General features: G+C 31.4%; 2 protein-coding genes across 2 annotated transcripts in view; one reads left to right on the top strand and one right to left on the bottom strand.

Moving 5' to 3' along the window:
• Positions 1-2,170: 2,170 nt before the first annotated feature.
• On the top strand, positions 2,171-6,971 carry LOC139496139 (BTB/POZ domain-containing protein 6-like). Its single transcript, XM_071284607.1, has 4 exons — positions 2,171-2,464; positions 3,486-3,558; positions 4,710-4,957; positions 5,666-6,971. Exons 2-4 carry the CDS (start codon positions 3,532-3,534, stop codon positions 6,417-6,419), a joined length of 1,029 nt encoding a protein of 342 aa, XP_071140708.1. The 5' UTR covers positions 2,171-2,464; positions 3,486-3,531; the 3' UTR covers positions 6,420-6,971.
• A 1,292-nt stretch (positions 6,972-8,263) lies between these two features.
• The window catches only part of LOC139494528 (uncharacterized), a 45,632-nt gene continuing 39,876 nt past the window's right edge, over positions 8,264-14,019 (bottom strand). The window contains exons 10-15 of the mRNA XM_071282688.1: positions 13,628-13,769; positions 12,437-12,573; positions 11,905-12,049; positions 10,931-11,049; positions 8,866-9,022; positions 8,264-8,325 (exon numbers count right to left, since the gene is read on the bottom strand). Coding sequence (XP_071138789.1) covers positions 8,306-8,325; positions 8,866-9,022; positions 10,931-11,049; positions 11,905-12,049; positions 12,437-12,573; positions 13,628-13,769 — 720 coding nt within the window. The 3' untranslated portion in view covers positions 8,264-8,305. The remainder of the gene's footprint in view (positions 8,326-8,865; positions 9,023-10,930; positions 11,050-11,904; positions 12,050-12,436; positions 12,574-13,627; positions 13,770-14,019) is intronic.

Below are 14,019 nucleotides of genomic sequence, written 5' to 3' on the forward strand. Positions count from 1 at the left end.
TTTGATATATTTTGTCAATTTTATAATTTGCATTTTTGTTTAAGATTTGTACCTGACTATGTTTTGATAAATCGTTTTTTTATCGCTTCTCTTGTCTTTTCTTCCACTATGTTTCGTTGTAATAAAAGAGAGGAAAATAATCGAGTAAAATAATTACCCCGTGTGCAGACAGTAGCATATATATGATTTTTCATCATATCAATAAAGTAGTTGCAATATTACAATGTTAACTACAACTTAAGGAAATCCCACATCACACAAAAAATAGTTTTGCAAATGATAAGCGGACAACAACGTGATAATTTCATAATTGTTCAAGATATCAATGCACTTTGATTTATAGGTGGATGATAAAAACGTATCATAATATATAAAGGTACCCATTATATTATATTTCACAATATGCAGGTATAAGAACTGTATCGAACATTATAAAAGGTACGTAAACTTTGTTTATCGTTGTAGTAAGACTTATGTTGAAATTCGGCTAAAATTATCTAATCATTTAATAACACTTTGAATGTAAATCTACACAAATATACGGCCCATGCACACAAAATTCATTCAACTTAACTTCATAGTTAACCAATTAGAATTATACTGTGCAATATGGATATTCGTTTAAGTCATTTAAATCCTACAGTTAAGTCGTGTTATCTCTTGGTGCATGTTCTTGATTATTTACAATTACCATGTCAGATTACTATTTGTTATATTAAGGAGGATACACAAGACGTTTAACGACAGTGAATACCCTATAATTACACAATTTACCCTCTTATTCTTAATTCTTAATGTAGAGGAACAAGTAGTAATTCAAACAAACAAGAACTTATTGTTAAAATAATGCAAAATTAACCTAGGGGCGAAGATATACTTTGGAAAAAGACTGTGAAGAAAATATGAAATTAAAGGAACGAGACGACTATTGATAACAATGAAATAGAAAAAAAAATGAATTTGGAAAAGAGCTCAGTGAGATATATGAAGAAAAAGCGAAAGGAGATCAAGTGAGATATAGAGACAAATAAGTAGAGATCGGTGAAAAATAACTCATACACTTTCTTGGGTTAAAACAAAAATCGACAAGTAAGCTAATGGGAGAATAATTTCTGATCAAGAGAAACTTTTAAACAAAATAAAAGAAAATAATACTTAGTTTTTCAATTAATAAGTCGTACTATCTATCTGAGCAGAAAACAAAAAACATAGACTTCTACAGATTTGTTTTTAATAAATACAACAAGAGAGTAGATGCCAATATTAATGGACATACGACAATCGGTTCAATGCTACTTACGATTAAAAGAAACATAATTAATACATATTTTTTTCTAATATTGTTATTGTAATGTTTTGTAAACAAAATGCATATCAATTAATATAATCAGTTGATTATTCCCTGGGAAGTCAGTGGATTGTAACAGGGTACGTCAAGAGAAGTTTGGAATCTTGATGGTTTATGTAACAAGCAATATTTGATGTTGTTATAAAAAAAGATAAACAAAAATTGTAAATCAAGCAAACAAAAATAAATAGATTTCTTCAAAATGTCATGAATCTTTGATGATGCCACTGATGGTGGACGATCCGTTCCCGATGGCATGAACCATAAAATTAGTTTTTGACTATTCACATTTACATTATGCGCTTCGTGGATTAATCGATGTGAAGAGTCAAAAAACTATTTTATTGTTCAATAAATTCAAAATAGATAATATCCTCTGATTAAATACATTGCACACCAACATTACTTCCAGTGTTAAAACATCGTTAATAAACACATTTTATTTACTGGTTGTATCAAGTGTCAATTTGTTTTAGTCCTGATATACATGACAAATTTGTCAGTTGACGTTATGAAAACAACAATCGATTGACCGTACTATAATTTTTTCCAGATTTTGATTGTTATCTTTAGCTTGAATTCGGTCTCAATAGCTTATTTTTATTAATTAAATATTCGAATACATATGTTGTCTCTCAGTAAATAAACTCATCATATATACCAGGACTAAATGTTATTTATACGCCAGACGGGCGTTTCGTCTACAAAAGACTCATCAGTGACGCTCGAATCCAAAAAAGTTAAAAAGGCCAAATAAAGTACGAAACTGAAGAGCATTGAGGACCAAAATTTGCCTCATAAACTGATACAATGCATACATAAGTTTTAATGTTTGCTTAATAAATTGAAGTGTGTGCAAAATACATAATAGCGAAACGGTTAAAATTTCAATATTAGCTATTTAGTCAAGGCTCTTATTTGAAACTGACTATATTTTATGAAAACGGTCCAAGTCAATGGATACACTTTAAATATAAAACGTGTGTACACAAATGTGAAAGTAAACATCAATGGCCTTCGTTATCAAGTATGGTTTTAAATGATGTTTACATTAGCAACAGATAACTTTGGATTAAATAAGATGCATTTATAACATGTGAACGAGGTAACTATTTTGTAAGTATAAACTATAATTCGTCATAACAAATACTGTATTGATAAGATGTAGTTATATCATCGTCATAAGGTAATTATGTTGTAACTATATGATAAATCCTTGTTCATACAAATTAATTGTGCAAAAGTGAAAATAAAAACGACCTAGTTTGTCAACCTTAACTATTAGACGAGTGTAAATTTAATAAGGAGAGCAATACTGTCATGCAAGAAGCAACTAATCGATTTTTCAAAAACCAATTTAACAAATATCGAAAAACACCCAAAAGTTCGTTATAAAATGGCTAAATCAAAGGCTTTAACATATCTAACGAATAGAAAACAACTTTAAACACATGTTTGATTAGATTATCTCTCACTTGTATGACCGTCGAATATAATTCCATTATATTGAAAACAATGTGTTTCAATAACGGTTTCGTCAACAAAGAAACACAAAGAACATAAGAAAAATTAAAGAAATATCAATTACATAAGAAAAATGAAAGAAATATCAAATACATAAGATGCAGTTATAACATGTGAATAAGGTTATTATGTTGTATCTATGATATATAATTCGTCAAGTAATGAATTGATAATATGTAGTTATAATATCTTCATAAGGTAATTATGTTGTAGCTGTTAGAAATCATTCGTCATAACAAACAACTGTGCAAAAGAGTAAAATAAGTATGACCTTGTATGTCCACCTGATATAGTAAAAGAGTGTAAATGCAATAGGAAGAGCAATTCAATTTCAGGCAACTTATCGACTTATCAAACAGAAATATAACAAATATAACAAATATAGAAAATTACAAAAAAAGTATTTTCTTAAATGGCAAAATCAAAAGCTTAAAAAGATCTAACGAATGGGAAACAGTTTATAAAATTGATTTTATTATGTAGAAAATTGTGAATTAAACCTTGTTTAATAGCTAGCTAACTTGTATGATAGTTGCAGAAATTCCAGTATATTGACAACAATGTGTGAGATTGTTATATGAAATAATTTGTTACAAACTTAATTCTTCAACAGATTCATCGTTTTCTGAAAGGGAAAATTGTTAACGTCCAAATAAATAATGGAAAAAAAGAAAAGTTGTGGAAAGGTATATATATATAGGTTGATCAGTGTTTCAGTGATTTATTTATTTTGTTTACGTACTGGTTCCCAGTTATGATCGCTATGTTGATCGTAAGTGCATATGAGCTTTCCTTTCTTAGATATATTTTATTTTCAAAACTTCATAGTAAAAGTGGTTTAGTTTTTGTCGTAAAAGGAGTTCCAATGGGAAATACGCATTGTCGACATTTACAGAAATGCAAGCTTAGGCATGTAAGGAATACACGTTTTTCCTTCGTAGCGTGCATTCCATCTACGTTAGACAAACGTCAGACACACGCCAACGTACGTTACTTTAACGCCCGATAAACATTTAGGCACGCTCTCGTACCTTCAATACACGCTAAGAGCTCGTTGTGCAAACGTTACAGATATGATTGACATGTCGAATGCATCCAAAAAGCGTATTGACAGTGTACATGATTTTGTACCACACCCGACGTACGTCGGAGCTATACGCTGACGTATGACGCCGGTATTAGTGACGCTCAGATCAAAATAATTATTTAGACCATGAAGAAAGCGAACCGAAGCGGTTTTATTTAATGAAAGTCCGTTAAATGAACTTGTCTTTATAACACTAAAAACCTCTAACCAACATGTTGTTAAGCAAATAAGACAAATAGCATTACCCGTAGCACAAAATAATATGAAAAATGATTATCAGATATCGGCAGGGAAATAAACACTTATAATCTCAGGAGACACCATGCAAATTAATGCAAAGAAACAAACTTAAAACCAGTAAAAGACATAGAAAGCTTATACACACGTCAACACAACAAAGACTTAGCAACATATTCTGCAGCCACCAAATTATTGACAGTGATCTGTAGTTTTCTGGAAGGGTAATCCGTTACTGCTAAACATAAGAACACATTTGACAGTGAGTCTTATTATGTGAAGTCACACTGGAAAACAGAACAGGACTCAGAATGGTATCGACATATACATGTATAGCATAACCATTGATAACCGCGGTCATATATGACAATGATATTCAATTTCGGTTAACCAAGGCATTCAGTGTCTTGTAAAATAATTTTCTTTCAGCAACCCAATCATAAATATTTGCAATAAAAATATGTGTTTAAAGCTATGCATGTGTGTAGTTGTTTATAGTTATGTTCATTGCAGACATATACGGACAAAGATTGGCGGTCTGGGAAATCCTTGTCTGGTTGTACAATGTATATACTGGAAAACGGATTAATGTGTGATGTCTCCTTTAAAGTTGGTCCTGAGCAGAAAATTATAAGAGCACACAAATTAATACTTGCCACTAGGAGTCGTGTTTTCTATACAATGTTTGAAGGTTCCATTCCAGAAACTGATAATATAGTGATTTCTGATGTGAATGATGATACGTTTAACTTATTTCTGCGGTAAGTGAATGAAAAATAAAACATAGTATCTAACAGACTGCAATACTTGGAAAGTTTATTTTTTTAAATTAGTCCGTAGATAATATGCTGACAACCATCTATAATAAAGCACTTTATTTTAATTCATAAAACTATCTTGTATTCCTTTATCTATTTTTATTTTGCGGTATCTGGTATGAATTATGGACCATACACAAATATCATGTATCTAATATAAATGTCTGCCTAGTCTGGGATTTGCATTTTGTTTAACAACTTTATTGATTGTATGCTCCCTTTCATATACCGTTGCTTTTTAACCTTTAAAAAACCATTGTGATATCAATCGTGCACTTGTTAACATTTGGTAGTTGTTAAAGGTTTATTCGATATTATTATTAACGTCTGAAAAGTCTGAAAAATAAATTATCAAGACAATTCCAGATAATTTCAATGTATACCTTTGGTGAATGCAGTACTGCTTTGACATTTTGCGTGCAGTCAATTCAGTACGGCTTAATAGCATTTCAGAATGTTAATGTGTACAGGTAAATATCAACTGCTGAACAAATCTTCATGTACTTCAAGCAAATTACCTTCACAATACTGCATCTACTTCGGTGTTTCACTGAAAGACTGAACATGACTCCTGACCGTTTTAGATAAAACTTGTTACTAGTGGATTTTTATGCGGGTTCTATAAACTTGAAACTTTAAATCATGTTTCAGATGGATTTATACCGACCAAATGGAAGTATCATCAAAAAATGTGAAAGAGATGCTTTATATATCAAACAAGTATATGTTTTATAGTGGGACAGATGCATGCGAAAAATTCCTAAAACAGTCATTGACATCAAGTGATGCAATTATCAATCTTCAGACATCTGTAGAATATCATTTATTGGATCTTCAATGTGCAAGCCTTACATATATTGATCAGCATCCCAGTAAATGTTTAGAAAATGAGAAAGCCCTTGACATAGATACTGAATGCATGAAGTTGATTGTAGAATCAGAAGAATTCAATTGGACAGAAACCGAAATTTGCAAATTTGCAATTAAATGGGCAAATAAAAAGTGCCTATTATCCCATGAAGATCCGTCAGGAAAAAATACTAGAAGGCTTTTGGGAAGTTTATTATATTTAATTCGATTTCCCCTAGTTGACAAACAATACTTTACAAATGAAATAGCAAGTGTTGGTCTTCTGAATAATGCAGAGATTATAAGTGTTTATCAATCATTCTTTGGAAAAGAAAATAAGTTTTTTTCAACCAAGGAAAGATTGAAAATAAAGAATGTTGAACATGAAGGCTTTTCTTCAAAATCTAGCGTTTTACCTCGTTTTTCTTCAATTCGTGATCGTAAATCCAGATCCAGATCCAGATCCAGATCCAGATCCAGTCCCAGATTCATATCCAGATCAAGATCTCCACCGCCTAGACGACGATATAAACTACCTGAAAAAAAATGCAACTAGTTTTACTTGTCGCAGCAATTTTCCAATGCTTATTGTAAAAAAAGATAAACGTAATGGTTCAAGTAGTATTAACGCAATCATATTTTAAGATGTTCCTAAAAGTTTTCTATATAAGTGGGGTTTTTTTTATTTTACAATAAAAATAACTTAATAATAGTGTAAAACAAAGGCATCACAACGCTATACTATATATTGTTCTCAATTTAAGAGCCTTATACAGTCTAGGAATGGTTGAAAATGTTGTTGTTCTCCATGTAGATAAGCTTTTTCATGTATTGGAAGTTGTTTTAACATGTTATTATGCCTTAAATATTTGCATGAGTGCTATATTCCATTTGGGCCTCATTTAGTTGTGCTTCAGTTTTGTCTTGTTTAGATGTGTATTTTAGTAGTGCATTGCATGTATTTCAATATGCCTGTGTGATAAATGTCTTGTCTGCATGTGATGTGTTCTAATGTTAATGTTGTTTTATATTCGGTAAAAAGCTCTTGAGAGCTTAAGTTTGCATCGTTATATGTGAACCGAATCAAAATAAATATGTCGTAGTCTTATTCGTATATACACTGCTATAGGTTAAGAAAATAGTGAATACAGTAGGTAAGTTCTTGCTTAAAGGACACCACAGATAAAGTCGGGTAAATTGAGACTGTCTTGTGATAATAAGGGTATATTGGATAGGTACAGAAAGTAAGCCTTGAAACATGCTACCTACGGACCCAGGAAGAAGTGTTCATAATGTGCAACAAACGTATTACTATCTTTTCACGAGGCAAAGTTATCATTTAATAAGAAAATTTAGTCCAAAGAAATGAATACCGATGGTCCTAAGGTTAATAACAAATTAAAATCAATTCTACTGCAATTAAGCATTTAATTATTCGATGAGACATCAAACCAATAACACAATCAGGCAAAGGACATTAAGAAGAATAAGATTCGGTCTTCTATGATACATTATGTGAAGATAAATATTGTGAATCAAACCGGTTGATAAGAAGACACACTTCATTAGAATTCAGGATACTGTTTAAAACGATCGTCAATCTTCGTCGCTATTTTCCATATCCGTGCATCTACTTATTGATAATAACTTTTGAGGGATAAATACATCCATGCTAGTATAAAGTAGGATCACCAAAATTATGAACTCTGAGGAAAATTCAAAACGGATAGTAACTTATCAAATGGCAAAATCAAAAGCTCACGTATACGTATTGTTAACACGTCATTTCGACATCCTTGTAAGACTTTTCAAAGATGATACATTTAAGTTTTGTGTACCGATGATAATATGAGATATGATAACAATTGAGACAACTATCCATAGTAGTATAAAAAGGGCGAAATTTCTAATCAGTTAATAACATGAAATAAGAAATATTTTGATTGCATCTCTTTTCACAACAGTGCATTTATATATATAGATGTTGGTCTCGACCAAAGTTGTAGATACGTGTATTGTCAAAAAGTAGGGAAAAAAATAAACAAAAACCGTTGAAAATTGAAAACAGAAAGTCCACAGGCAAATTAAAAAAAAATCGAAAAGTTCAAACACATCAAATGAATTGATAACAGCCATCATATTCCTTATTTGTTACAGGCATTTTCCTATGTAAAGTTCGTATCTTGTGGAGTAAAATTGGTACCGTTAATGGAATTATGCTTACATGATGAAATTAAAATAAATCTGACATACAACGGCAAACAATTACGTGTAGTTCCATGACTTCATACAGTCGAAATATAAATACAGCGGGGTATCACATCGTGTTAATGTAATCCTTTACCAGCGACAGTGGAATCAATATACAATAGAAGAACAAAATAAACAACACAAACAGCCTAAAAATATATGTTTTGATTTTATTGTATTTAGAGTACGACATCATCCTACTATTGACGAACCTGTAATATAATAATAAGTCGTATTAATTAAACTGCCAAAAAACAGTAACTTATTTAGAACTCAACATTTGCCTTTGAGTGTAACTAGCATATAACAAATTTATTTTTTACTTGATTCGGAGGTCCTCGTACATTTAAAAATAAACAAACTCATCTTAAACGTACATATGTCTTACTGTTGTTAGATTTTATTCTATGAATCATGTTATTTAATTAACATATATTGCATATAATCCTCAGTGAGCTACAATGACTTAACAATCGCATTTTTGTATAATATGAGTGTTTTGGACTATTAAATAGATCTAAAATCGAAATGTTTCGTTGGTTTCAAATAGCAAAAACACATACAAATAATGTGTTTTCATTTCTGTTATCTTAAATTAATAGCAACAACTAGTTAATATATTTGTTGTATTCAGAAAAAATTGAGTCAAAGGTCTTCTGCAAATATAATTCAGTCTCTTGAAAGTTTATGACAACGTTACCGTTAACAATTTAAAAAAACGAGATTGAGTCATGTTTTGGAAAGATACTTACTGTGGTGAACAATTACTTGAGCTTTGGCGGTGGCTATTCCAAATGCATTAGTTGCTTTACAAGTGAGGATGCCAGACTCTTCCATATTGACCAACTCTATCATATCGCCATTCCTGTGTATCTTATGTTGTGGTAATTTGTTTATATGATTGGAAAACTAGAAAGAAAAAAATGCGCCATAAGTGCATAAAAGCCCGTCACATTTCAAGATCAATATCTTCTCAATGTCATATAAAAACAAAGTATTGTTTTCTGTTATACTGACGATTAACGGTTATACGAACAGACGGACTGACGGACGGATTAACAGATAGGCATATAGGCGTGAGGACAAATGTACATCATTATTGTTCTGTCAAAGGACGTATACAAATTATAAAATTATTATATATAAGACTATTTAAACGTAATGTCACTTGTAACGGTAGCGTATTGTATTTACATTTTTTGAATAAATATGAGAAGTTGTGATATGAGTGCTAATGAGACAACTCTCCATTTTTCTCCATAGTAAACGAAAATTTCTGCAGGTTATTTGATAACAGGGTATTTCGTAACAGGTTGAGATTGCAAGTTTGTAATTAAACTCTTATTATAAGTAGACAGATTTTGAGAGAGATAACAGATAACACATCGCACAACGCACACAGATAGGAAATGCCGTAAATCTATGTATCGTATATCTGGCTCTGTTTTCGCAATGGTCTATGTAAATGGATCGAAAAGGACACTCATAATATCATAAACTAGGAGATCTCTCTCGTAGTGTAAATTTATAAACATATGTCTGGAAGTGTATTTGGTCGATGCCACTGCTTGTGGAGTTTTTATTCCGGAGGGTATTTCCAGTCCAGTAGTTAGCCCTTCTGTGTTGACTTGATTTATCATTGATAAATATTAAGATTTATTAAGATTTCCATCCTAGTATCTGAGTACACAGTTATTTCGTAGTGCATATCTTTTTAGACAAATGAAAATAAAAGAATTTTCACCTGCGATTTCTATTTCAAGGGTTCTTGAAATATTTTGACAGCTTCCGAAGTACTAATTTCTAACCTTTTTCAGCTGGCTGGACCAAATTACTACTTTACTTTGAAAATTCAAGACCTAATTTTTTTAACAGTGTCATTGTATCCTCCGTCTTGCTATTTGAGGCATAAAACATGAAGACATACATTTGGAAGAGGTTTAGAAAAAATGGCCAAGTAACTCACTGTCCACAATAGGGACTCTACTCTATAAAAGGTCCCGCAATGAAAATGTAAAACAATTCAAACGAGTAAACTAATGGCCCAAACTATGTACAAAAAATGAACGAAAAACAAATTTGTTGCAAACACATAAACAAACGACAACCACGGAATACAGGCCCCAGACTTAAGACAGGCACATGCATAGAACATGTGGCGGATTTAACATTTTAGCGGGATCCCATACCTTCAAATAACCTGGGACAGTGGTGGAAGTACAACATAAGAAAGAACTAAATCAGTTGAAAAAAGGCTTCACTCATCAGATGGGTAAAAATACAAATACTACACATGCAAGTGGACGTGGCCGGTTACTTGTCGGTATTCAAGAGCATGCAGACTTTGTAAGATTTAGCTATAGCTATAAACAGGTGTATTCCATTGTTTTTCTACAGAAGAAATGCATGTACCAAGTCCGGATTATGACAGTTGTTGCTTCATTTGATATGGTTGTGGTTTTATTTTGCCATTAAATTAGGGGCTTTCCGTTTTTTATTTTTATGCGGAGTTCAGACTTTTATGATTTTTATTGTTTTGCATTTGATTTTAAAAACCTGCAGTGATACAGACTATGAACTTAGCTGTTCCGTACCCATCTAAAGACCGAACATATTACGTTACTTTCAGTCTTTCAATATATTTTAGATTTATCAAATAGAATAAAATCCGCGCAAATTAGACTATTTGAAAACATTCAATCAAGATCAGTTAAGTCTTTTTTAATAGAATATTGAATAGTATATAAAAAACTACTGATGTAAACCAAAATCCTTTTTTATATCAAATTGTAATTACAATTTCATAATTAAACTTACGGAGGAAAACATCCATGTAATTTTAGGTACTGGGTGACCTGTTGCAGTACAGGTAAAATTATGAGGTGCTCCTGTGTTTCCAGAATAAGATTGTGGTGAAGATACGAATTTTGGGGAATCTGAGAAATAAAAGAAAAAATATACATAGATAAACATTCGAGGTATAACATTTGGAACATTTGATCTCTTATGACGATTGAAAAGGCTAAAAAATGTATGTGCGGCCATATATAAGACATATATAAGACATCAACAACAGTGCAAGCGAAATTATTTACCAGTATTTTAACAAGCCTGACCATTCAATTCATTCTAGGGAAGTTCGTTTCGACTCAAAATATACCATAAGACCAACGATTCTCATCTACCATCTACTTTCCGTAGAAAAAATGAAGACTACTTGATTAGAAAATGTGCAACTGTGACATCAAAAGGTTACAATGACAAAATTGTAGGTATATCTGTATTCTATCTAGTCTATCTGCTGTCTGCTCTATGGTCGGATTGTTGTCTCTTTGACACATTTCCATTCTCAATTTTACTTTCTGTAGCTAGGTGAATGCCTTACACATTTTCAACTCTTCACCTCAACATAGACGCATTGTCATTGTAATGAAATATCAAGTACTCTCCGTTATATCTCCATTAATGACCTCCTGTCATTTATACAAAAAACATTTGGTTGTGTACGTAAGGTGTCGTGATGAAATAATGTCTAGTTTTGGTGGCGTTCGTGTTGGTTTTCCTTTAGTTTTCTATGTTTTGTTTTGTGAACTATTGTTAGTATGCTATAATTTTATTTTATTTTTTGGTCATGTCAATGTCAGTTTATTTTCGACTTATGAATTAGAGTGTCACTCAGGTATTTTTCGCCACTCTTTAATATCTATCAAAACACAAATTAAGTTTCTTCACAATAATACAGAAATATACTTTTGAATTCTACATTACGTATAAATGAATATTCCACATACCATAAGTTGCTTCTAACATTATGTTAGCTCGACTTGACCCAATATCATTTGAAGCAATACATGTATAAAGACCAGTTGCTTCACTTGTGATATTCGGAATTACTAAAATGCCACCTGAGATTTTCGCACCAGGAAGAGTTTTATTCTACAAAAAATATTTAAATTTAGATATTGTAGTCAATTTTTAAAACCATTTTAACAATGGACTTCAATGCCACATTAATTTACTGTTATGTGACGGTAAATGAATATCGTACCTTATGCTAAATATTTATACCGGTTAAAAAAATGTATGATGATATTTACTTATTGTTTCTAAATAATTGCGATTTGAGGACGTGACACAGTGAATCATTGTTCTTATTGAACTTTTTTTGAATGAAATGATAAAGCAAGGAAAGTCTTTGGTGTACAAGCTACATCCGGAAACACTCGATACTATTCTTTGTTAGTGTTTGTTGCGTATGTTAGATGATGCAATAATGCTTGATCATCGGTAAATTGCTGTCGAGTCTATTGAAACTGGTATTACCTTACTATATTCCCATTTTACAGTTGGCTCCGGATATCCAGTAATAGTACACACAAGTCGAGCATCAGTGTAATATCTAACCTTCACTGTCGATGGTGCAGAAATAACTGGTGCAGCATATGGTCGTGATGTCTTTGCTGAAAAATGTGACATTGTTCTTTTTGATAGACAAATGTATTGCAGTTGAATGCAAATGTTATCATTATGTTAATATATTCTTACCTATCGTCTGGAAACTATTATGAAAAAAAGCTTTAAACTGTAAGTAAGACAAGATCAACACATAAGTATATTTCCAAAAGTATCGATAGACTTTTTTTGTTATATGCATTGTGTTGCTATTTATCATAGAATTATCTTATTGATGTCACAGAAATTATCAGATGACCTTTTTTATGAGTTATTGTCTTTCCATTTCGTGTTTTTTTATGTTTCAGTGTTGGTGTAGTGTGACATTATAAACAAACTAAAATATATCAGCACTTCACGTTCAACCAAGCAAATTTGTCACTCTCACAGAAGTCACTACTCTTTAAGGCCGGATAATGAAAATAAATAGCAGACAAACAATTAGATAGTGGGGATTTCAAACTTTTTTGAAATTACGATTTTCATAGAGTGATTTACAAACAAAAAAAAAAAGAATTATCCCACAACCTAGAAATAAACTTTATAGATGCAAGAAAAAACACTAATAATTATCAAATTAATTCTTTTATCTTGCCAAAAAATAATCAGGCAAAGGTAATTTTAAATGAAATATGCATTGAATTTTAGCTTGATCGTTTAAAACATTGTTTTAGTTTATACAGCATGTACATCATGATCAAATAGACAGTTTAAAACTTACACAAGATACTAAAAAGGGAAAAATGTCAAAAGAGGTATACCACATCGTCTTATAATCTTATTCCCTATAAAAGCAAACAACTATGTCAACAAAAGAAAAAGGCAGATGGACAAAGCACGTTATTAATAACGAAAAACAAAACCACAAAATTAAATAGATTTATAAAATGTATAATGCTTTATACAACATTTATTTTAGAAATATTTCAAAATATTTCCTTAAAAGAATTTTGACGTGGTTTTCCAAAATCAATATGAATCCAATACCTTCGTATTACCTCTCTATTGATGTACAAATTGTCAAAATAAAACTTACGGTCACAAAGTTATCCTTATACTTACTGGTAACAATTAATCGTACAGCTTTGATTTCGGTTCCGACACGGTTTTTAGCAGTACATATGTAATAGCCTTTATTAGCCATCGTAACATTTTCAATAACCAGGAAGTGTCCTATTTGTCTAACGTTTGGTTGTAATTTGGCCTGAAATGGAGTATTATAAAATTGGGAAGTATAATATTAGTTACATGGTGTGTTAGTGACCTAATATATAGGGGCAGTAAATTCCATATCTCGAATTAGGTCACTAGCACACCGTGTAACAAATTTATTTTACCGACTATCTACACATGTGATATTTGGACAAGCGGCCTATCAACGTGATCAAGTCTTCATTATTTAGTATTAAGCTCCTATACTTCCATTTGTCTATACAGAAAACAAATGCCACTAA

The sequence above is a fragment of the Mytilus edulis genome, chromosome 11 (assembly GCF_963676685.1).
Source record: "Mytilus edulis chromosome 11, xbMytEdul2.2, whole genome shotgun sequence".
NCBI classification, from domain to species: Eukaryota; Metazoa; Mollusca; class Bivalvia; order Mytilida; family Mytilidae; genus Mytilus; species Mytilus edulis.